General features: G+C 45.7%; 2 protein-coding genes across 6 annotated transcripts in view; one reads left to right on the top strand and one right to left on the bottom strand.

Moving 5' to 3' along the window:
• The window catches only part of DHX40 (DEAH-box helicase 40), a 377,067-nt gene extending 358,774 nt beyond the window's left edge, over positions 1–18,293 (bottom strand). For 2 of the 4 annotated variants that reach the window (XM_086954961.1, XM_086954958.1), the window contains exon 1: positions 18,196–18,293. The gene's annotated coding sequence lies outside the window, so the exon portion shown is untranslated. Of the gene's footprint in view, positions 1–18,125 lie in introns of all 4 variants that reach the window. The other 2 variants (XM_086954959.1, XM_086954962.1) reach the window with 2 other exon arrangements.
• LOC147729986 (uncharacterized) lies at positions 18,274–22,262 on the top strand. 2 transcript variants are annotated; one of them, XM_086954963.1, is made up of 3 exons: positions 18,274–18,390; positions 20,705–20,906; positions 21,395–22,262. In XM_086954963.1, the coding sequence occupies exons 2-3, from the start codon at positions 20,717–20,719 to the stop codon at positions 21,898–21,900; spliced, it is 696 nt and encodes a 231-aa protein (XP_086811089.1). In that variant the 5' UTR covers positions 18,274–18,390; positions 20,705–20,716; the 3' UTR covers positions 21,901–22,262. The 2 variants fall into 2 exon arrangements, with proteins under 2 accessions (XP_086811089.1, XP_086811090.1); XM_086954964.1 differs by having other exon boundaries at positions 18,276–18,390; positions 20,708–20,906; positions 21,395–22,032.
• Positions 22,263–25,553: the final 3,291 nt, after the last annotated feature.

Raw genomic sequence — 25,553 nt, forward strand, 5'->3', positions numbered from 1 at the left:
GAGCCCCCAGAATCTTACTACCCGGCATACCCTCCCTATCCAGGCCGGGCCTACCCGCCCTACCCTCGTGCTAAGCCCTACCCTGGAGGCCCCCAGCGCTTCCTAGGGGGCTCTCCCACCGCCACCCCGACTCTGAACCAGTTGCTGACCGCGCCCGCCCGCGCTTACCCCGGCTACCCTCCCGAAGGTCCTGACGGAGCCCCGGCCCCGCAATATGGAGGTCCACCTGGAGCTGGAGGCTGGGGGGCCGCACAGCAGAGAGGACACCATGGACCTGCCAGTCCCGGCAGCAGCGGGCAGCCCTTGCCCAGGACTCCGCAGGTAAGAGAACTGGAAAGTGGGGCAAAACATGCGATTTATAGAGCCCTGTGCTTCCAAGGGAAGGTATGGTTGGCAAGAGGAACGGGGGTGGGAGGTGGTATGGAACAATGGGACGAAGCATTTTATAGTTATTTTTTTAATGTAAAATAAGAAGTTACAAGATAAAAGCTCCTTGCAATACGGAATTTTTTCAAAACAAAAGTTGTCCGACCTCGCTGTTGCTGCTCGCAGCTGGGCGGAAGTGCGTCGGGTTGCAGCGGGTTTTTCGGATGCTGCAGCGCTTTGTAGCTCTGCTCGGATAGAGCGGCGGCTGTTCTCTCCCTGAGCATTGGCAGGTGGAGCAATTTTTGCCAAGGTTATGGATCGGTATCTGCTGTTCCTCACTTGGGAGAGTAGACCAGAGCCCGGGATTGCCACCAGTGGAGGTCTGTTTTGGAAATGTTTTTTTATACTGCATGAACACGTTCGATAAAATACGCTCATTCTCCTCGTGTGATGTAGGTCAATGTCCTCTCTCTTTTGGTCTTCCTGTCTTTGAGATCACTGAACGAAAAATTCACTTGCTGTTCTCCACAATCTAAGGGAAGGCAGGGCACTCCGTTCTTATATTAGTATCATGGGCTTCCCAGGAGTTAACTAACTATACAAGCAGTTCTTTGTCCATCTTTGTGTATTTGCTGCTGTATGTGTATTCTGTTGCAGTGTCTCTATGTGCCTGTCCTTTTATTTGTATGACTGTCGGAATGTGTCTCTATGTGCCAGTTTGTGGATTGTGCCTGCTTGATTTTATATTTCTGTGTCCGTTTGTTGGCGTTTCTCTGTGCCTGTCTTTCCTTGACTTTGTGCCTTTCCCCAGTGTGTGTCTGCCTCTTCGTGTTTTTGTGTGCCTGTCCGATCGCGTGTCTCTGTGCCGTTTTCTGTCGGTACCTGACATGAAGTCTTTCCCTGAGCCCAAGGTTGTGCTTGGCGATGTGCGGGTTGGCCTGTTGTCCGTTTACCAGGATACTTATTTTACCTATCTTATAATGTGCGCAAGAATTTATGTATATATTGTGTGCGGCAATTTTGGGTCTATCGTGTGAACGAGTTGTGGTGTACTCGGGTCTACTGATCTTGTTTGTCGCTTCTTGTCTGGCTACATGTGTCATTTAATTTCTTCATATATTCTTGCGAGCATGTTGGGCTGCATTGTTCCTTATGCTGTGTGCACAAACCATGCTTCCAGGTGTTTGTGAGGTTGTCTTTCTGTCTGAGTGTAACTGACTCTGTTGTGGACTGTGGTATGCATGCGAGTCTGTCTCTGTATTAGTTGAAGCTTGTTGTTTTAGATTTTGATTCCTGAATGCGACACAAGTACACGGATCTCAGCGGGCTGAGTTCTGAGATTTCCCAGTTGATAACTAGTGATTGTGGAACGGTGAAACCAGCTATTACCAGCGAGTTTGGGTGAACTGTTTGGTAAGTAGCGCTCAGGACTTGAGGGATACCCGGGGAAAATGAAATAATGATTACCCCTTTAGGGAACCTGGGTTTGCCATCCTGGCTTTGACGAATGTGCGGTTCTGATTCGAGGCACATGTTTGTTTTTATCTGTCCCTCTTACAGAATTTGTCCCCATGTGACTCTCCTTCATGAGTTTGACAACTCACCGTTGCCTTTGAGTCCTGCCCTAAACCCAGGAAGCTGATACAGTGAGTGCAGATAGTGCTTACTCTGTGAGAAGAGGTGCCGAGCCTCTGAATACTGTTTTTGAGAACCGAAGGGCTAGTTGGGGTTATGTGCCTTAGCTCCTGACATCTTCCTTAACCTGGTTCACGTTGTTGTATGTGATCCCCTGTCACATAATTTGTTGCTCCACTGTCACATAATTCTTTGCTCCCCTGTGATGCTGTGTGTGTGTGTGATGCTGTGTGTGTGTGTGATGCTGTGTGTGTGATGCTGTGTGTGTGTGTGTGATGCTGTGTGTGTGTGTGATGCTGTGTGTGTGTGTGTGTGATGCTGTGTGTGTGTGTGTGATGCTGTGTGTGATGCTGTGTGTGTGTGTGATGCTGTGTGTGTGTGATGCTGTGTGTGTGTGTGTGATGCTGTGTGTGTGTGATGCTGTGTGTGTGTGTGATGCTGTGTGTGTGTGTGATGCTGTGTGTGTGTGTGATGCTGTGTGTGTGTGTGATGCTGTGTGTGTGTGTGATGCTGTGTGTGTGTGATGCTGTGTGTGTGTGTGATGCTGTGTGTGTGTGTGTGTGTGTGATGCTGTGTGTGTGTGTGTGTGTGTGTGTGATGCTGTGTGTGTGTGTGTGTGTGATGCTGTGTGTGTGTTGCGGTGTGTGTGTGTGTTGCTGTGTGTGTGTGTGTGATGCTGTGTGTGTGTGTGTGTGTGATGCTGTGTGTGTGTGTGTGATGCTGTGTGTGTGTAGGGCTGTGTGTGTGTGGGGGTGGGCTCTGTGTGTGGCTCTGTGTGCGTGTGGCTGTGTGGGTGCAAATGCAATAGGTCTCGCATTTGCAAAAGATTAAGCTATTGGCATTGTAAATGACCATGCCATTTATTTATCTGTTTTCAAAACTAACACATAAATAAACAATTTGTCATTTAAAGTGCCAATAGCTCTAACTTTGTCAAAGGCAAAACCGTTGCATTGTACTTGGTATCGAATCCAACAGCGGCCATGATGCTATGGAAAGAAAGGACAAAGCATATTGACCCACTGTTGACACTATGGAAAGAATGGAGGAAGTATCAAAAAAAGACAGGTGGAGCATAAGAACCGAGCTAGGGGATGCTCATCCATGAAAAAGGAGACTGCTGTTCTTTCCATGCCCTCAGAAAGTTCTCTTTAGGCCACAGCCCCCTAGATTTGAAATGGCTTGCTACCTACCATTTTCAGAACAAAGAAAGGGGTGTGGCAGTTATTTTGATGAGGAGAAAAGATAATGGGCCAGAAGGTGTGTGTGTGGGGGGGCTCTGTGTGGGTGTGTGTGGGGGGCTTTGTGTGGCTGTGTGTGGGGGGGCTCTGTGTGGGTGTGTGTGTGGGGGGGGGTTTGTGTGTGTTGGGGGGGCTCTCTGTGGGTGTTGGTGTGTGTCATTTGCGAGAGATAAAGCTAGTGGCATTGTAAATGACAATGCCATTTATTTATGTTAAAAAAAAACATAAATAAAAATAATGTCAAGAGCAATGCCAATCGCTCTAACTTTAACAAAGGCAAAACCATTGCATTGTAAATGCTTGTTGTTGTTTTTGCACGCAGGTGAAATAATGAAATCAATACCTCTGAGGGCTCTCTGTCAGCCTGCCTCTGGGAGTGCTCTTAAGTGGCCTTAAGTAAGATAATAATCAAGGAGTGTGAAAAGAGACGACTTTGTCTTTTCACATTAGCAGCAGCCCTGTTCAAGTGGCAGTATCTATGAAAACGCTGCTCAGGCTTTAATGAGACTACAGTGTGTTAGTCTACCGGTCTAATCCCAAATTTTCACACAGCATAATAACTGAGCCAGGCGGAGTTATTTGGCTACCGGGGGTGGCGCGATGGCCGGAGCCCTGTCCTCTCTCGCAGCTCTCTCGCAATTTATTATGCCACATATACAGCAGGGCACCATCAAAACCCACCCCGGCAGAGGACGATCTGTCATCTCAACATTCAGTAAAATACACCACCTTCCATACTGGGCTACCAGGGCTGTAGCAAATTGCTGTTTGTATGGGGAAGGATAGAAGAAATTCAACCTTATGTTCAGATGTTTAACTATTTGCAGGAGGCGTCGCACAAAGGCAGCATCTTCATCCAGCATCCGCATTTTAACTGCTAAGCAGTGAAGAGCCGCTCTATAAAACAAGACGTCAGCCGTTGCTTCCCTGAGAAATGGATCCAAAAATGAAAATGAACAATCCCGCTGAGTTGTGCGCGTGTGCCACAGGAGACGTGCTTTCAATTATCGCTCCCGTGCACGATAATTGAAACAACGTGACGGCCTATTGGTGTCTATTACGCGCACCAAGCGCGTAATAGACACCAACAGGCCGTGAGCAGAGCAACGCGCCCGCCTTTGGCCAATTGCGTGCAGTCTTTTATAAAAAGACGCACGCAAAGGCAAATTAGGTAGCACAAAATGAATCGCACACGCACAAGCATGTGCGTTTCCTAGGTGAGTGCTAAAACCCCGTTTTTCTATTACAAAATGCTTCGCAGTGCAATGCAGGTCGCGAGACCTAAAAAGCAATCTTGATCCCTAGGAACCCAGTAGTTATAGGCCCATCTCTAGACTCCCTTTCCCGGCCAACCTAATGGAAAAAGCATTACATAATGAATTGATGGCCTGCATCAACTGCCACAATTTTCTGGAACCCTTCCGATATGGTTTTAGGAAGGCTCACAGCACAGAAATGGCCTTGCTTGCCGCCGCTGAACTCAGATAGACCATGGATAAAGGTGGACAAGCCGTCCTGATCCTACTCAATCTTTCGGCTGCTTTTGACAAGGTTAACCACACTATCCTGATCAACCAACTAATGGAGTAGGGAATTAAGAGGCATAGCCCTGACTATACTGAAAAACTTTCAAACAGAAGAAACCATGTAGCTTTGGGCAGTTTTACATCAAAACAATTCAGTTTGCCATGTGGGGTGCCACAGGACTCTTCATTAAGCCCCACACTCTTCAATTTGTATGTTGCCCCCCTGGTCAAGCTGATAAAATCCTTAGGGTTCTCAGTTGTGTCCTATGCCAATGACACACAAATTGTGGCATCAATCTCCAAAGAGCAGGAAGAAGTGTGTCATAGATTCAGCTCCAGCATGGCTTAAATCGATCATTGGATGAAAACAAATTGCCTAAAGTTAAATACCATCAAAACAGAGGTGCTATTTTTCGGAAACAACAGATCTTTTTGGTCACCAACCTGGTGGCCTGAGAATATGGGACCCTTACCAACGCCAGTTCAGAATGGAAGGAACCTGGGAGTTATCTTTGATCATAAGCTCCACATTGCCAAAAAGTGAAAGCATTCAATTTTTCTGTATTTTACACACTAAACTAATAAAGAAAATGTGTCCATTTATTCTGAACGATCTTCAAAAAACTGTTGTTACCTCCCTGATACAGACCAAGCTGGACTATGGAAATGCTCTTTTTATTGGTATCCGGAAAAAGTCTTTACAAAAATTCCAAACTCTACAAAACGCGGCAGCCCGACTTCTTGCCGGCATTCCCAAACATGATTCAGTAACCCAATCACTGGTCACTCTGCATAGCAAAACGTCTAGAATTTAAGACATAACGCATAACCTTTAAAGCACTGCATAATTCAAGACCAAGCTATTTGAGCAAAAAGTTGATCTGGTACTCCCTAGGCTGAAAGCTCGGATCCTTAGAAGCAATGCTACTACCCCCCCAGAGCAAAGAGTACTGCCTGGGGTGGTAGGAGCTTTCTACTGAAGGCAGCTACACCATGGAATGGCCTACCACTGGCGATAAAGAAATGTTCCGACTTCCTGATTTTTCGGAAGCAAAAAAAACGTGGCTGTTTACACGCCATTAATCAGTAATAATTATTCTTCCTGAAGCACCGCACTTGTCAGCAGCAGCGCCAAGACGCCTCCGGGAATTCGAGCGCTATACAAAACCAAAATCAGATCAAATCAAAAAGATGCTGGACTAACAAAAAATGCAAGCTGCGTAGTCATACCACTCAACCATTTGCGCAACCAAGAAGGATTTTATGTGGCGAGTGATTGTGCTAAAGCCAATGGTGATTAACAATTTTACTGTGTGAGAAATATTTTCAGTGTGAACACATGACTGAACATTGTAAGATCTCTTTCTGCCTTTTTACGTTCAATTTCTATGCACATTACACAAGGCTTAGCTTCCTAAAGTGCTCATATTTGTGCTGTTCTTCCCAACTTGCAGTCTAAGGCAGTGAAAATATAAAGAATTTGGTGCTAGAAAAAAAACATTCAGTAAACATGTTATTGGTGGGACCCTGCCCTCTAGTACCATTTCCTTCTACCCCAATCAAATAACGGATCACACTAGGACACAAGTTCGAAGACTGGAAGATGCTTAAGAAGGGGGATCCCATATAAAGTGATCCCCATCAACTCTAGATGAACATAACTTTTTTTATGTGTGCCCATAAACGTACCCTGCTAATGATATACACTTCAAAACAGATTGTACTGCTCCTGTTCTCAGACATATAAAACTTGTCAGCTGAAGTTGCACAAGTACTAAACACATTATGTCAATTACTTACTACTATCTAGAGATTTAAATGAGCTCCATAACTCCCTTATGCACTAACCAGACACTCGCCTTGTCCCATATCCCACAAAGTTGCTTGTTACACATACACATACATATACACACACGTACTTATATATATATATATATATATATATATATACACACACACGCACATCAGCTATATTTTTTAATAGCACTAGGGTTATTGTACTGATGTCACCCACAGACATAGCTATCACTTACTGTTGGGACAAGAATGCTCCCTGCATAGTAAGTGGGTGTGTTCCCCAGCCCAGCTGTATGTGAAACTAAAATCTTGACTTGTGTTTGGTCCTAGCATCACGCTAATATAGAGTACGCCAAAAGGCCTAAGCCTGTTTCTGTTAAAACAAGATCCTACCTTCACAGCGAACACAGTGAAGTCCATGCCTGGGAGCGACACATAGTTGTAGCGGCAGCATACAGTGTTATGAGTGCATGTGTGTGCAGGGAATGTGTAGCACATGTAAGGTAGTAGGTCTCTTTATGTGTCAGAGTATAATTTTTTGGATGCCCATGGTTTACCATGGCACAAGATGGAGGATGGAGACAGTTTTCCCAGACTGTGGAGCTGTACTGTTGTTGGAGGGTGGAGACCCAGACATTGAAGTAAGGGAGGATAAAGGCAGGCCTACATTTAGAAACTCGATGACAACCTTGTTAGCAAAAACCTGCTGATTGGTTCTTCCTCAGTACTATCATTTGATAGATGCTCAAGTTGAGAATTGGGACTGCAGTGTGTTGTTCGAGGTAAGGAACTTTATAGGCAGAACCAACCCTTTTGTCGGTCTCCTTCTCATGCTTTAGTAAGGCTGGTGACAGTCAGGTACAGAGATCTCCCACTTCTATGTTTTAGATACACCTGCTTGGAGCCCAGCCACAAACTACCAGCTGTGAGAGTCTGACATGTTGTGTCTGAGGAACAGCCAAAAGGTTACAATTAAAATCAAACCAACCAGGACCAGTTCTGATGCCTTAGACAGAGGCTCCACCTCCCTTGTCAATAATACCAATTCCAAGTTCTTCATAACCAAGGAAGGGAGTGCTCCGCCGATTAACTGAAGAGTTGATGATTATATAGGGCTGTTGTCTGCCTGACAGCCTTGTGTCTGCCTGACAGTCAGTCTCCCTGAGGTGAGGGGACTTCAGCTTAAGTCTGCACTTTCTGCTTTACAAACAGGGGGTCTGCCAAAAGTACAAAGAAGCCGGACTGCATGCCTGCTGAGGGAAGGAATGTGCCTTGCCATGCAGCAGGAGAAGTCCAGCATGCTCCCGATATGAGGGAACATCCAGGTCTATCAGAGGGTCCCCCAGTCTCTCTGAGTGGTTTCTCATGTGAACTGCACCAAGGATTTGGCAAGGTCGAGTATCATTGTGTTGCATGGCAATCCACCAGGAGTTTGGCAGACTGGTGCTGCTGATGTCGGAGAGAGGAGCTGTGCCAAGTGGAAAATCCCTGGCAACCTCGAGTTTGCAACCCCAGGTCAAACAGGATTACTTTAGAAGCCATCCCAGAGTCATTGGATGATCATCCAACTACCTTAGAAGTCATTTACACGTCATCAGACATCATCAAGCTCTTGAAGTCATCAGCAAGCTGCAGAAGCTCAGCCTGATGATTTGCGGATGACTTGAAAATTAGTATCTGCTGACTTCAGAAGGTGTCATTATTCCTGATGATCTGAGGATGACTTGTAAATGACTCTACGATAACTTAACAAAATGACATTGTTCCTGATGACTTTGGGGTGATTTGAAAATAAGCATCTGAATACTTCAAAGGTACTATTGTGTTTTCAATAAGATGTTTTTGCGTTTGGTGATTTTAACAGGAATTGCTTGTCTATTTAAAGAGCACGTCCACCACTTTGGTTTCAGTTTTCCAGAAAAATGCAAACTGTTGGATAATTGCACAATGAATTGCAGATAAACGTCTGACCTCCTGCAGCTGGGAGCCCCAAAACCAAAACACACCCTGAACCCCCAAATTAACCCTTGCACCCCAAAACCCAAACACACCCTGAACCCCAATATTAACCATTGCACCCCAAAACCCAAACACACCCTAAACCCTAAAATTAACCCTGGCACCCCAAAACCCAAACACACCCTGAACCCCCAAATTAACCCTTGCACCTCAAAACCCAAACACACCCTGAACCCTAATATTAACCCTTGCACCCCAAAACCCAAACTCACCCTAACCCCTAAAATTAACCCTGGCACCCCAAAACACCCTGAACCCCCAAATTAACCCTTGCACCCCAAAACCCAAACACACCCTGAACCCCCAAATTAACCCTTGCACCCCAAAACCCAAACACACCCTGAACCCCAATATTAACCCTTGCACCCCAAAACCCAAACACACCCTAAACCCTAAAATTAACCCTGGCACCCCAAAACCCAAACACACCCTGAACCCCCAAATTAACCCTTACACCCCAAAACCCAAACACACCCTGAACCCCAATATTAACCCTTGTGAAGTAATCACATAGTCAGGAAATGTAGAAGAAGGAAGTTTATTCAGGCAAAACAGCTTAGACAACCACAGATCCCAAAGGTCCCACTTGAAGTGCCCAACTCCCAGATATAGACAGTTGAAGTTGCAGTAGGCAGCCGCTTATATTTGATAAGAGTTACTGAATAAGATTCAATAAAAATTATGCTAGTTTGTTTGCTCAAATTTAAATATGACACCTTAGTAAAAAAATACAGTCTTAGAATTTAAAAGTAGTTCTTCACAGGAGTTTCAACACATTTTTTTTTAAAAGGCACAGCCGCTGGTGCAATCAAAGCACATGTTTTACAAACAGCCGCTGGTGCAATCAATACACACAAATAAATATAAATACCTTATGAGAACAGTGAACGCTGTTTGCCAGAGAAGAAAAAAAATAATTATCTTCTTGAAAAGTTCTTCTTCTTTGGATTCTTCTTCTTTATAAATCCCACATCGTCGCCAAGAATGTGAAGTAATCACATAGTCAGGAAATGTAGAAGAAGGAAGTTTATTCAGGCAAAACAGCTTAGACAACCACAGATCCCAAAGGTCCCACTTGAAGTGCCCAACTCCCAGATACAGAATGTACAAAGAGATAAGAATCATAACAATTCTAAAAGGAATGTTAAAGGAGAATACACATGGAATACTACACCTTGCACCCCAAAACCCAAACTCACCCTAAACCCTAAAATTAACCCTGGCACCCCAAAACCCAAACACACCATGAACCCCCAAATTAACCCTTGCATGCCAAAACCCAAACACACCCTAAACCCTAAAATTAACCCTGGCACCCCAAAACCCAAACACACCCTAAACCCTAAAATTAACCCTGGCACCCCAAAACCCAAACACACTCTGAACCCCCAAATTAACCCTTGCATCCCAAACACACCTTAAACCCTAAAATTAACCATGGCACCCCAAAACCCAAACACACCCTGAACCCCCAAATTAACCCTTGCACCCCAAAACCCAAACACAACCTGAACCCCCAAATTAACCCTTGCACCCAAAACCCAAACACACCATAAACCCTAAAATTAACCCTTGCACCCCAAAACCCAAACACACCCTAAACCCTAAAATTAACCCTGGCACCCCAAAACCCAAACACACCCTGAACCCCCAAATTAACCCTTGCACCCTAAAACCCAAACACACCCTGATCCCCAATATAAAATTAACCCTGACACCCCAAAACCCAAACACACCCTGAACCCCCAAATTAACCCTTGCACCCCAAACCCAAAAATTAACCCTGGCACCCCAAAACCCAAACACACCCTGAACCCCCAAATCAACCCTTGCACACCAAACACAAACACACCCTAAACCCTAATATTAACCCTTGTACCCTAAAACCCAAACACACCCTAAACCCTAAAATTAACCCTCGCACCCCCATGCCTGTCAAGTATCACGCTTCACGTGTAACACCAACGCATTTCAGTGTGGTGTTCCGCATCATCGCACTGAAATACGTTGTCACGCATTTAAATGCCACTGTGTCACTTTGCTGTACCAGTGCTGAAACTGGTTATCAGGCTGCTAGCACACGCACCGGCTCTGCTACTGAGCTCCCTTTAGGGACTTGCCAGCAGGCTCAGTAAACATTTAATAATTTCGAACACATTGTGCTGCTTGCTACAATGTTACTTTTTGCCCTGCTGCCTCTGGCCTTAGAAATTCCCGCCCGCGCCGCGCCTGTTCGGAAGTGAGGTCAGATTCAGGAAGAGGCAGCCGGGGGGCTCGACTCGAGTTGGGTGGTGTGCTGACTGCTGTCCCAGTGACATGGCATAATAAATGGCTGCTGCCTGCGCATATTTATTCCCGGGGCTTCTTTGGACCGGACAGGAAGGCAGTTTCAACACTCATATCATCATGGCAGTGCAGGGGTCGAGGCCTCGGGCGTTGCGGGAAGCTGCAGTCAGTGCTGTGCTGACCGTCGCCACTGCACCGAACATGACACTCAGAGTAGACAAAGTGCCATAGGACTCAGTGGGCTGCAACGTCGCGACTACCAGCCACACTACAGAACAGAGAAGTAAGTACTTTGGTCAGCCTGAACATAATGCCAACTAAGAGGGTTATGTATTATTCTCAGGATCCCGCAATATAGAAAACTATTATTCATCATGGATTTATAAAATGTAAATTATGATCGAATCCCTTCTTGAGTATCCACAGAGCATTGTGTATTTACCTGTGTTACAGTGCTATTTACTTAAACCCTTTTATGTCTCAATTTTCATCACAATTTGATGCCTCCTTTACTTTTGTGCCCACGCTGAAAATCTATGCCCTGGAGACCACACAAGTTTGGATGCCACACAACGGAGATTTTGTCCGTAGCCACCTTTTTTGCATAAATGAATTTACCTAGAGTTAATTTCAGTTCCACCTTATCCTTTACCCTTAAATGTTGCGATCTGGTTAGTGATTTTACTCACTGCAAGAGCTCAGCTTGCTACTTGCCTGTGGATGTTGCTACCTTTGTTTCATCTAGAAAAGTGCACCAAGGCACGTGGCATGATGTACAAACGTCCTCAATGTTCTGATATTGGTTGTGCGATGTATGCTCGTCATCTTTATGTTACAGATTGGCATCAGTGACACACTTTTTGAGGTTTGACTATGAGTCTGGCTTGTATGTTTCGTGCTGCTTGATGTTTTTTAAAATATCTATTTTTTTCATTTTCCATTAACATGCGATAGGAACGATTTATACAAAAAATGTAAAAACAACAGGATAGTTACCGAAAGCCACAGTGACTCCATTCTTGTGCTTCATAAACATAAAGTCTCAGAGGCACCTGTGCTTTACCAGGCAGCTGCAGCCGATGCCTGCAGGTGTTAGTACTCTAAGGTGACACTGCAGGATGTTTTTAATATCAAATATCTAGATGGTCTTGGCCCCCAGTTACTTATTCGATATTTCTGCTGGAGTTCTTAGTGCACCAGGCAGAATGCTTGGCCCACTGCAAATCACTTCAGTTTCATCCTAGACTATTGCTGGATGGATGAACTACCTATGACAACACTTCAGCTGTTGCCAGGGGGGGATGTGCTACAAATATCATTTCTAGACTGGATTACCTACAAATGAGTCATTCTGTCTTTATATTGTGTGTGTGATGTAAAGAGCTTTGACACCATGCACTGGCATGAGCAACACTATAAAACACATGAACGGTTTGTGAGAAAGGGATTGAAAGATGTTAGAGTGCTTTACAAATTAAATAGATGATATAAGGCATATAAATAATACTACAAATGGTTTTGGGCCATTTACGATAGACTAAGAGCATTAAAGTAGAAATTACAGCAGTCACAAATATTGAGTAACAACAAAGACATAGGTCAATTGCAGCAGTTTTAAGATCTTTTTAAAGTTTTTCATTGCTCAAGTGGGTGCGATTTCTGATATTTATATGCTTTTTTCATCTTTATTGCTTGATTTTGCTCGCGAGAAAGTGTCACTCATAGTGATTGAAATGTCACTCATAATTTCACTGAAATTATGAACATGTCACACATAAGCAATCTGAAACCTTGGCAGCTATGCACCCCAAACCCAAACATGCTCTAAACCCTTAAATTACACCTGGCCCCCCTGTAATGTTGTGATGCAGTCTAGTGGTTGGGGTGGAGCTAGAGGGAGGAACAGGAACGGGAGGAGCTAGGGGGACGAGCTTAAGGCAGTTAGAGTAGGGACAGGGACCTGCATGGACGCATAATAAAATGCTACAATTATTAACGTAGTCCAGTGTCATCATTAGTGCAGCAAGATGCTACAGCTGGCGACGAAGGTGGGATCGAGCGCACTGTGCATCCGGTGCTGATCCCGTGAAGAGATTTGACCCTGTCCCTGATGGCACGAGAGTGTATGGTCGTTGTTGAGACCAATGTGCCTGAGAAAATCCCACGGTGAAAACGGAGCCGCCGGAAGTCTTCGCGCCGGAGTCCGTGTAGAGCTCAGCGCCTGAAGGCCACGTGGAACACGGTGCTGTCGGTGGTCGCACGCTGAAAGTGGCCCCATTAGATGTGTAAGGAAGTGAGGCTGCAGTAGCGACATCGGGAGCTCGCCCTGCACCTCTCCCGCCTGCCGTAGTCCGCCCTGCCGTGGCGGTGCCCTAAGAAGACAAGGAGACCAAAGGGGAGCCCACTCGCGTGGTCGAACAGGCCCGGTGGTCGAAGGTGAGCGGACGTATGCGAAAGTCAAAAGCGGAGCCCACCCGATATAAACTGTACGCTGTACCCCCTAAAGTGAGAGTGACAACAGCGAGTGCCTAACAATAAAGCAGGACTCGCGGAGCCCATCCGCGGCCTGCCTGCTGGTGAATGATTGAAAGAGGAGCGCCCGCAGCGTGTGAAGAGCTGCCGGGCGCCGAATAAGTAAAGCGGAGCCCACCCGCGATTGCCCCACGACTGACAAGCGCCCCAGCACAACCGGAAGGGGCATAGGCTGTCCAAGGCACTAGAGTAGTGTGCGACCCAGCACCCCTCCACCGCCGCGCTGTATGTGAATTGTGAGGCTGTGGCGGCGGAGGAACGGAAGATAAGATAGTTGTGAAGGCAGCCATAAGAGCGGATGGGCACAGAGAAGCCCGCAGCGCGAGTGGCGCCACCCAGTAATGATCGGGGAGACACCAGTGCCAGCCCCCGCGCAGCATGTGAAGCGCGAGTGACTAACGAGAAAGGACTGCTGAGCTGGGGACAATGATATGAAGCCCAGTACAGTACTCGGGCAGTGACGAGCAAAGGTTACCGCGTAGCCCAGCCAGGGTTGCGATGATGAAGCGTGAAAGAGAATAAAGTTAATCAGGACACAAGAGGAGGTACACAGCTGGCAATTTCCCCACCCCACATTGTGGGAACTCAACACCGGGAGATAAGAGGAGGGTCAGCTGTTCAGGGACTCCTGTGGCGTCTAGGTCACTGGCAGTCGTTTCAGCAAAGTGTGCAGCAGCAGCAAGCCGAGATCCAGGTGACCGAACCCAAACAGTTCGCATCAAACGACGCCGAGTTAAAGAAAACCCCGAGGCCTAGATCGCAGTAAAAAGAGCATCAGCGCCACCTAGTGGCCATCCTGCGGAATCGCGTAGTGGACAAAGGCAAGCACTAGGCCAGCAATTTAGGGAAAAGGGACGGCTGTGGCCTACGACCAGCTCAGGGAGAAAAGGCAGCTAAATAAATACGTGCCTTGTGAAAAAAAAAATATACATATAAACCAAGGAGTAGGCAATAATGTATGTGGGCATAAAAAAGGAACGCCTCCCATGAGAGAAGTGAATGGCTAAACAATCCCAGTGGTTGCCTGCCAACACCACGGGCACAGAGACACTGATGCAAGCCTCCAGCAGTAAATGGCCACCACAGCAAACAAAGCATCAAGCCCATAAGATGGAAAAGGGATGCGAGGGACACAGTCAGGACTAATACTGAGTAGATCACTACAGCAGCAGCAAAGAGCCCACATGAAACTGACCAAACGCAAAAGAACACACATTAGCAAATGCAAGCATTGCACCGAAATAAGCACGAGCACATTTGAGAGTCACGCAAAGACAAAGAGGGAAAACAAACATGCATAGGCAACTGCAAGTCCTGAAGTAAACAAGCCCGAGCAGACACCAGTGTCAGACATAAACAAGCACAAGGAAACGCGCGGAGTGACTACATAGAGCGCATGTAAATACAAGTCACGAATACAGCAACACACGAAATACTAATTGGAATGCAACAAGCACGAACAAATACAAGTCTCACCGTAAGCTTCAGCGCTAGGTGGAGACAAGCAATTGAAATTAAAGAGGAATAATTACACACTAGATTACCGTGGGTCATAGAATAAGACGGAAAACGAGGTGAACCATAGCAGATCAACATCTTTCTCCCTCATGGCGGTGGGAAAAGCAACTCGACTGTCCAATCCCTGCATTGGCGTACCACCCCCAGTGACGCAGACTGACATTCAGAGTTTGGGTCTCAAATGGAACCGGTGGTTGGAATCACTGGATGACTTTCTTGACGCAATCGGTGAACGAAGAGACGGAAAATGTCTGTTATTACTCCTCCAGCTGGTGGGTCATGAAGGACGACGCTTAATCAAAACATTTTCTGAAAAGGACACAGAGACCTATGAAAGACTCCAAGAGAAGCTACGTGCCCATTTCCATGCACAGGCAGACGTGGATCATGATCGCATTGACTTCAACACAGCGCGGCAGGAACCAGGAGAATCATTGCCAAACTTCATCACCCGGTTGAAAAGTCTGGTACAATACTGCCATTTCAACAAGTTTACAAATGAGGAAGCAGTTCGGCTCCGGATATTCGAAGGCTGCTCAAGTTCGAGCACGAAGCGCAAGATCCTTCGAGGACATTGGTCGCTAAAGGAAATTATCAGGAAGGCCGAGGTGGGAGAGCGGATCAAAGCAGGGGAAATATTAAATGAACTGCACCCGAGTGCAAGACGCAAGGACACTGATAAAGCTCAAGAAACAAACAAAAACAGAAACAGGGAGGGAGAAGGCAGAACAGAGTCAAGACATTGGGAGAGACAAAGTAACATGAAATACTCTGAGTCAACAACACAAAAGACCGAGATGATCCAAGATTGTGATAGCTTCACTGATACAACCTCAAGGAGTCATTCAACGTATGGTGCGAACGATTCTGAAGCAGATGAAGAGTCAAGTGGGACAGATCACACCAATGGACCAGATGACAGTCGGCCCAACAAAGGCACCAGAACGACAAACTATAGAAGACTGGACCAGTCACGCCAACACTGGAGATCGGTACACGACCACACCCGAGCACCGCACTGTTTGTCAAATTCGGGAGATGAGTCTGAGGAAGCATCAAGCAGGAGAACACATTACACCCGTAGCACAGATGTCAGTGCACAAAACAAGCGGGAAGAAGAAGCCAACCGCATAAGACGGACTGATTCACTTAGACACCGGAAAGGGGAAGACAAACGCATCCATGACATCCGAGATAACGAGGAAACTGAGAGGAGGTCATTTTCATCATGCGAGAGAGGCAGAGATGAAATACCATGGGATCAAACACAAGAAGCAAGCATGTGGTTATCAAACAACCTCTCCAGTGAAATGACACCAAAGACACTTCGAGAAAGGTACCCGGAGAGACATCCCAAAGATAACTCCGAATGGAAGAGCAGCTCGTCACGGCTTACCCATGTCAGAAATCTACCATTCAAGACCCTCTCAAAGGAACGTTCTCAAAGGAAATCGACAAAAGACTCCTCTGATTCAGAAAGCATGTCCGTCCGATCCTGGAAATCGACAAAAGACTCCTCTGATTCAGAACATTCTCAAAGGAAATCAACAAAAGACTCCTCTGAGTCAGAAAGCATGTCTGTCCGATCCTTCGAGTCGACCGAGTCATGGTCCCGACAATGGCCAAGGCATCAACCACCCGAACACACCATAGAACCAAAGGACATTCTTCCCATCAAGTGCAACCTATCTCACACCAATGTCTCTGAATACTCAATCACCCCACAAGACAACCTGTCATGTCAGTCGCAGGTATATCACGACATAAAGAATATACCGTCACCCCTGATGGGGTCAGCGAGGCTGACTCAAAGGATCTACCGAATGAAAACAGATACAAGGGACATTACACACCGGACTGGAAAGGACTATCTAGTCACCCCGCAAGGAAAACCTGACGTGTTGACAGAGACAGATCAGCATCAAATGAGAGGGAAACATGCACCTGATCAGATAGTCACAGGGTTCAGCAGTCCCAAACGCGAGTGGGAGTGGGTGAGACAACCAGAGGCAGCGAATGAGTCCCCAAACCAAACTGGAATGATCTTTTCAAATATAGCATCACTGTCTGGTATGCATGACGTGGAACAGGAGGTTAGTGCTGCCCTCGACTGGACAAGAGAAAAGGAAGTAAAAGTATGTGCCGGTGCTCGGAAGAGAACCAGAACAACATCCACTCAGGAAGGAGATCGAGCGTCAATTGAACAAGAGCCACAAAAGAAGACAGACTGCCGCCATCACGATGAGCCCTTCACGGTCACCTCACAGGGGGCCTTCGTGATCGCCTCAGAGACTGAAGATGAGTGGATCACACAGAAGCTTATCGGAAACCGCCACGAATCTGGGAACAAGAAGATCACACGAAACATCTCGCAATTTCAAAGATGCACTCCTGTTGTCAAGGAGACTCTTATCAAGACAAGAGAAAGCCACACCATGGGAATGGATATGCGTATCCATAGCTTAAATGGGCGATCTGCAGACCCGTGTGGCTGATTGAGGAACTATAAATATGTTGGACACTAAGTCTATTTTGCTAACAAAGGGGGAGATGTAATGTTGTGATGCAGTCTAGTGGTTGGGGTGGAGCTAGAGGGAGGAACAGGAACGGGAGGAGCTAGGGGGACGAGCTTAGGGCAGTTAGAGTAGGGACAGGGACCTGCATGGACGCATAATAAAATGCTACAATTATTAACGTAGTCCAGTGTCATCATTAGTGCAGCAAGATGCTACACCCCCAAAACACAAACCCACCCTCAACCCTAAAATTACCATGTACGCCCTAAAATCCAAAAGCCCTACAAACCCCCAAACTGTTTATGAATGCGGAATGCCGGGAGGCGCTGCTGTGATTGCAAATGATACTTTCTGTACCCCCAGGCTGCACTTCCTTCATAGAGTATTTCCATAAACACATAGGGGCAGATTTACAAGCCCCTTGTGCCACTTTTGCGTCACTTTTAACATGGGAAAAGTGACGCTAAAGTGGCGCAAGGTTCTTGTAAATCTGCCTCATAGTTTAGTGGAATCCAATTGTTAGACTCATTAAACAACTGCGGACAGACCTTCTCATGGCCCGAGGAATAGGTCTTGCAAAGGAAAACAACCTTTGTCGTCATGGTGACTGCCGAATTCACTCCATCACAATACTAAATTATATTTTTAAAAAGCACAGCGGCCTCGAACACAATGCCAAAATCACATACTGTAAACCAACAGTCTGCCGGCTGGCTGGGACTCGAACTGCAGGTCCTCAATGGAGAGCAGCTCTCTCACCTTTGCATATACCTGAAGCCGGAGGATTCCTCTTGCAAAAGCCTACGCACATCCGGGAGCGCCGGAAGTTACGTCATTGTTCTGCGTCAAGATCGAAGACCGCCGTGAGTGCAATGGAAAAGGGACAGATGAATTGGCATCGGTCTCTTTATTTTTCCAACTCCACTTCCTTCATCAATTCCAGCGTATACTCAGGTAAGTGCTGCAGCTGCTACCAAGGGGTAGATGTTAGTCCATCGGGGCAAGCTCCACGTTATATCTGCACGCGCCCATCCTGGGTCAGAGCCCCCATGCATAGCGCTGCCTTTCTTAAAAAAAGAGCAGCATCGATCCTCCGCTCTCGGTCCCAGCTGCTCAATTTCCGTCCCAGACCAGCTTCCTCATTTTTTGGAAAGCACGAGTTTTCATTAAGGGGCCAAATTCAGACGCAGCTCCCTGCATGTGTGTGCTTCGTACGTGTTATAATGAATGCCTGTGTTGCAATGTGTGTGCATTATGTGTGTTTGATGTTTGTCTGTATCAGCCTGCCTGCTTGTTTAATATGCACCTTTTGTGTTTGAGCATGTGTATTTTTGTGTATGTGTGACGTAGTGCGTGCCTGTGTAAGTTGTGGAAAATTGCATAAAGCCTAAATAATGTGTTTTACAGCAAGTTCTTCGCCGTAAGGAAAAATAAATCACTGCTCGCGTATTGTAGGTCCAATGTTGGTTCCAAGTGCACCTGCGTGTATTCTAGATTCTCGACCAAATGGAACAGTTTTCGATCAACTTAAAAGTTGTCAATCAAAGAAAGCTAAACGCATTTATTTATGTGAATACTATATATTGTTGAGCATTACTTGTGTCCTTGCAACTTGTAGTGAGCTTTCATTACTAAATGAATGTGTGCTCTATTGTTGAATCCTGGTCACGTTCCCCAAGTTGTGTAGTGTGCAGAGCAGCACATCTTCTAAAACACTGATAGTTTTCATGGATGCGTTTCAAAGCATAAGGATAAATGCTTCAAATAACTTAGCCGTTGTAATGCTGGTTCCTTATTTTGTTTGCTATTTGTGTAATTGAAAGGGCTGGTTGCCTGTGGAAACGTAGTCAGACGCATTCCAACATCTTGCAATATCTACTTTCGCAAAACTGGCTATCATTCTGGTTTCGTTCCATGTGCATGCAATGTTTTAACTCGTTTGTATATATTATTAAGACAGGGCCAATTACGTATTCCCTGTTTGGGCTAATTGAACTTGACCGCTAAGATCTCTGTAAAAATTAAGCCGGTCTTGTTACATCTGCCACTATCGATCCCAGCCATATATTATCCAGTTACAACCTGACCTACTGCTAAAGTATTGAGGCAGAGGGATCGAGCCCTAAGATAAATCGCATTAATATTTCCAGCCCATTGGGTTTCATTCATGGCCAAATGGCACTCGGCCCCAGGAGCCTGCGTGTCCTGGTGGTGGTGTGTACGCAGCGGCTGAGACTCGGTAAATCATCTACCTGCCTTAATGGAGGATTATGTATTACCTCGAGCTGGGGTCTCGACGGGAGCTGCACAGGCAGCATTTCCAACGAAGCATCCTGGCCCAATGCTTTTCTCTCTCTCCTTCTCTCTCCTTCTCTCTCCTTCTCTCTCCTTTTCTCTCCTTCTCTCTCGCCTTCTCTCTCTCGCTTCTAGCATTCAACTGCCTCGGATCATGTGTTAAATATTTATACGGTGAAAGCACGCACAAGTTGCAGTAACGCGTGCCTTCCCCATTGATTGAGATCTTATAAGAGGTTTCCCCATGCCCTCTTCTCGTTTGAACTGCGGGTACTGCATGTGTCAACGAGGTATGGGATCCCTTTATGTTAAATTGCATCTCTTACCAAACTTCCAAACACCTCTGGCAAAACACTTATAAGGTCCCAGAGGGGAGACCTATTGGCTATGCCAATGCTTTTGCTTTATGTATTTGCCATTGTAATGTCTTTTTCTTTCATTTATAAAGCAATTACATATTGCACAATTAACGTACAATACTACTAGCAAAGCTAATACCTTTAGCTTAATAAAAGGTGAAACCTATTGCATTTTTAACGCTTGTCCTTTCATGTTGGGGTGCCGGTGGGCAGAGGGTAGCAGGCATCTGACTCCCTATGCATCTGTGGGGATAGGTAACTTTCCCGTCACAAACCCCTGTGTGAAAGTTCACTTATTGATAGTTCTTTTATTTCTCTCACAATGCCTCTACTTTGCTATTACTATTTGCCCTGAGCAGCAAGACCTAAGCATACACTCTGGCTCTCCAAAAATAAAGTTGATTATTAGGTAATTTCCTCAATGGCCTTCAGTGCATGCCCAAACACTTCTTTGTATTCCAACATCGAGGCATATTAGATAGAAATTGCACCAGGTCAGTGTACTTTTTGGGGTGCTTTTCTCCAATTAAATCTGTTAATCAGTTTGATATGCTTTGTATTTTACCTCTGAAACTTAAACCACACACAAACTAATTCCTGATTTTTATATCTAGCAGGACATAATCATGGTTTCATTCAACGTCCTGTTTTTCACTTGCGATCATTCTGTGTGTGTTCGAAAAGATGGTGACTTCCTGCTTTTGGACAATCCCGGGGAAGTTCTTTGTAAATGGCTAGTCGAAAATCTAGATGAAGCTGGTCGGCCAATCACCGAAGAGAGAGATTTTAAAGCTATGATTCTGTTCCAATCATCTGGTAAGCACAATAAGTAAACCTTTATAATAAGTTTGCAACTGCAGGATAACGGTACAAATTACCAACCTGTTTCAGTAAAAACCTACATTTGTGATTAATTAATCCAATAATGGACAGTAAAAATGAACATGCATGTCCCCACATATGCCTTGGATTGCTCGCCAGAGACAAATGTAGCACTTATGAAAAGGACTGAAACGTTTAGCTTGTGGCACTACTATAAGGCAGCCATTTTTGGATAAACTATTTTATTTAGGCAACTTTTTTCAGGAGGTTCAAGTTCAGGCTTACAATGTGTACTGTCTATTAAGGAAAACTTACTTATTTGGTTATGGATAGATTGTACATTTGTCCTTTATTATCAATACCTCTTTATTTAAATATAATGGCTAGAGCGTGAATATATATTGCAAGTGGTCAATGTGTTTTTATCTGTTTTGAAGTTTATATGTAAATATATATTTTTTTTCTCTTGCTTTTTTTTTTAGTGAAGAAACAGTGTCTAATGATTCAGGATATTTTTCAAGAGCTAATTGCAAGCTATTCTGCCACAACAGAGGGTCTAAAACAGGTGTTACTTCAAAGGGCACTGGAGGAAAAGCAGATGTTAATGGACTGTGGCAATCGGGGAAGCGCTGGTAGACTTAAGAGGGGGTTACGCGAACTACAAGAGGAAGAAATTGCAGAGAAAAGATGCAAGGACAAAAAAGCCAAGCAGAGTGGACTGGATTATATAAGAGTTGGTAACAAAGCTCATGCTGAAAGCACAACTTCTCAGCCTGGTGATGCAAGTTTGCGGATGAGTTTGCAGAAACTTGAAAACCTGGCCCTTTTAGCAGGGATGGCTAGTGTCCTTCATCAAAAATCCACAACTAAAAATGACGCATCAACCGTGAAAATGAACTTGTCTTGGAGTCCCCGCTTAAATCCAAATATCAAGGACAAAAACATGCCTCCCTTTCACCACGTCATCCTAGAGCATGGGTACTCATAGTGCGGCCCGCGGGCCAGGGGCGGCCCGGCAAGCCTTCCCTGGCGGCCCACGGACCTTGCAGACATCCTACCAATGTTTTTTTTTTCTTTTAAAGATTGTCTGCTGCAGCGCGACTCTGAGAGTCTCTGCTGCTCTGTGGGGGCCAGGGTCGGGCGATTCTCACTTAGCCAGAGTGGAGCTGCAGGGGCCTAAGATGAGGTGGAATACAACAAAGCCTCATTAGCATTCAAATGACCTTTAACGACCTGTGAAGTGCTTGGGTGCCAGCTGTGTGTGTCAGGAAGCTGTCTCATCCGGGGCTGACACACAGGCAGGGTGAGGTGACAGAGGGAGGTCGAGGGACATAGACAGAGGGAGGTGTGGAAAGAGAGGGAGACAGAGGGAGAGAAGGAAAGAGAGGGAGAGGGGAAAGGGAGGGAGAGGGACACAGAGAAAGGGAGACAGAGGGAGGGCGGCGACAGAGGACGATGGAGGGAGTGAGAGTGACGGAGGGAGTGAGGGTGACGGAGGGAGTGAGGGTGACGGAGGGAGTGAGGGTGACGGAGGGAGTGAGGGTGACGGAGGGAGTGAGGGTGACGGAGGGAGTGAGGGCGACGGAGGGAGTGAGGGAGTGTGGGCGAGGGAGTGTGGGTGAGAGAGACAGAAGGAGGGAGAGGGAGGGAGAGAGAGAGGGAGCAAGAGAGGGAGGTAGATGTGTGTATGCCGGGTGTGGTGGCGCAGTCGAAGAAGGCATCCGCTGCAGGGACCTGTGATCAACCTCATGGTCATAGGTTTTTTTGTTGATCTAGCCCCGCCCCCTCCCCCACTGACCCCGCCCCCACCGGTGCAACCCTTGGAAACAAACCACACTGTAAATTTGGCCCCCGAGAGAAAGTTTGTGAGTACCCATGTCCTAGAGTAATCAACATTCTTTCTGAAAATATAATGGGGCCATTCTGATGTAATCAATAGCCATCCTGAAGCTGTCATAGGATCATCCAGGAATAATCCACACTCATCCAGAAATTGTCATGGGATCATTCCAGAGTAATCTACTTCCATCCTGGAGCGGTTATAGGATCATCCTGGAATAATTGACAGTCATCCTTAAATTAGCTAGAACCCATCCTGGAGTAATTCTCACTCATCCTGAAGTTGTCAATTAGTATTCGTGGAGTTGTAAAAGGTAATCACTCCCTGCCAGTAGAAGTCATCAGAACACCATCCTACTGTAGTTTTTGTGATGAGTCTAGGTTCGTCATCACATTTACATTTTTCGTCCTACAGGCATACTTCAGGATGGCTTGGGATGACTTCCCCAGATAATTGCAGGAATAGCCTGACTGTAATCATCAGATGACCCCAGGATGATCTTCCTTTTTGACATGGGAACTGCCGTACCTGAGCATCTGTCAGCTCTGGTCGAGGAGGCCGTCCCTTCCCAAAGACGAGAGCTGCTACAGGGCCCGCCACGGAGACTCCATTCAGTGGTCTATGTCTCACCATTGGGGTCACTGCCATGGCCACCATAGAAGCACAGCGTCTGCTGTGTGGTCTGTATATGAACTAGAACTGCAACGACAATGAGGAGGTAAAAGCGAGGATTAGCCTTGAACCAGAATGTAAGACTAGCTCACGTAGATGAGTTTGCCGAATGGACTAAATTAAGATTTTTGGGCAACTACAACTGGTAAAAAGGCAAACTGAGTTATGCATTTGATCAGTGGGGTGTTTCGGGTGACCTGCAACTGTACCCAATCAGTGCATACGCTCACACATGACTGGGGAAATTAGTCTAGATATCTCTCTACCTAAAAAGAGGACGGAAAATTCCTGAAGAGGGAAGTAGCACCTTACTGAAGGTTGTAACTGAGATAACAATATATTACTTACATTCCAATTGAAATATCTAGTATTTCGTTTTGTTAAGTATGTATTGCCCAACAGTCCTCTGGACAATATGGTGTGTCTGTTGGCTGGCTGTTTTATTCTACGCTCTTTCCCTCCTCATTTCCTCACAGAGAAGCTTTAAATGCTCGCCCTCAGTATCCTGCGAGTAACATGCAAAAAGGGTTGCATGTGGCCCAATTTGTAGAAGTGGCAGCCCGACTTCTTGTCGGCATTCCTAAACATACATCAGCAACCTAATCACTGGTCACTCTGCACTGGCTACCCATAGCAAAATGTCTAGAATTTAAGACATTATGCATAACTTTTAAAGTACTGCATAATTCAGGACCAAGCTATTTTCGCTAAAAGTTGACCTGGTACTCGACAGGCAGAAACTTAGATCCTCAGACGAAATGCGACTACCCCCTTTCCCCCACACCTCCTCCCAAGGGGGACTGCAGATGTTGTGCAAGCTATCATCCTATTACCCTTTATTGTAAAGTTCTCCGTCACTATACATAGTCTAAACATGACCTGAAGTAGCTCGCATCCTAAAGATTATAAGACAGCCCTCCCGAATAAAGCGTTAATTTATGAACGCGGATCTTACCTCCCTCCTACCAAGAGAAGAGCATAAACACCCGAAAGCCACTACTTTCCTACCGATTCTAAGCAACTTCAATATAGGGAGAAGACAGCTGGTTTCAAAAGGGGCGGTACGAGTAGGGTGCTGTTTGTTGTCGTTCTCAGCACGCCCATTGATTGGCTAAAAACCTGAACCGCCCCGTAACAGACTGCCTTTCCACCCAATAAGGAGCCGCCATGCTCCTGCACCGGAAAAAAAGATGCTTGTTGCTCCGGAAGAAGTTGGTCAGCTGCATGTTGACCGTTTTTTTGTATGAAAGTTTAGAATAATTAAATTAAATCGGCAGTTACATAGCATAATACGACTGTTTCTTTCGTTTTCACTCTGAGGGGAGGTGAGCATCAAAGGTTGCAGTTTCTGTCGTCAAATAGTATTTTCTTCTGCCTATTTGGGAAAAGCTCGTGCTTGTGTAAATGAAATGAAGCACGATGTGCCAACTTGCCCTGGACCCCGAGTGTAGAGAGAACTTCGTCACTGATGTTAACGCAGGGACTGCAGTTCTGCTATGGTTTTAATGCAATGTACAGAAACACATCCCGAAAGAAGAGGGAATAATCATGTGACTTCATTCACCAGCATGGTGGGGCGTACGCAGTAAAAGGGGAAGACAGCAAAAAGGGGCACGTAAGCCTTATATTAGGTGTTGGATGACGAGGATGCAGTGCGTATAGGGGACTCCATGAACTCACCCCTTAAATACAATAATTATGAAAGGGAAAACGTTTGGAGGATTACACGGGTCGCCTCTTTGCAGGCGTGAAGAATAACCACTGTCTTTGGCAAAAATATATCTATTCTTTCGTGTCGTAAACCACACTGGCAAGTTTTTTGGGTGCACCTGTGTAAGATTTGAATGTTTTCATCTGCTTAAGAGAAACTTGTCAAGTTGTGGTATATGTCTTCTATTTCTATTGTAGTTTTCCCTTTCATTTAGTGCTGTAGTTCTGTTGTCTCCTTTAGATTCATAGCTATGTAATTCAGAATCCTTTTGTTGTAACCTAGAGATCTAGATTCTACTTCAGTGAAGCGGTTGGAGCTGAACTGGAGAGATGCCTGGACTCTAGCACCAATGGGTCTTATTACTACTAAATTAATAAATAACTTTAAACCTAATTTCTGCCTCCTACCGCTCTTTACA

Source organism: Lissotriton vulgaris, chromosome 2_1, assembly GCF_964263255.1.
Source record: "Lissotriton vulgaris chromosome 2_1, aLisVul1.2, whole genome shotgun sequence".
NCBI classification, from domain to species: Eukaryota; Metazoa; Chordata; class Amphibia; order Caudata; family Salamandridae; genus Lissotriton; species Lissotriton vulgaris.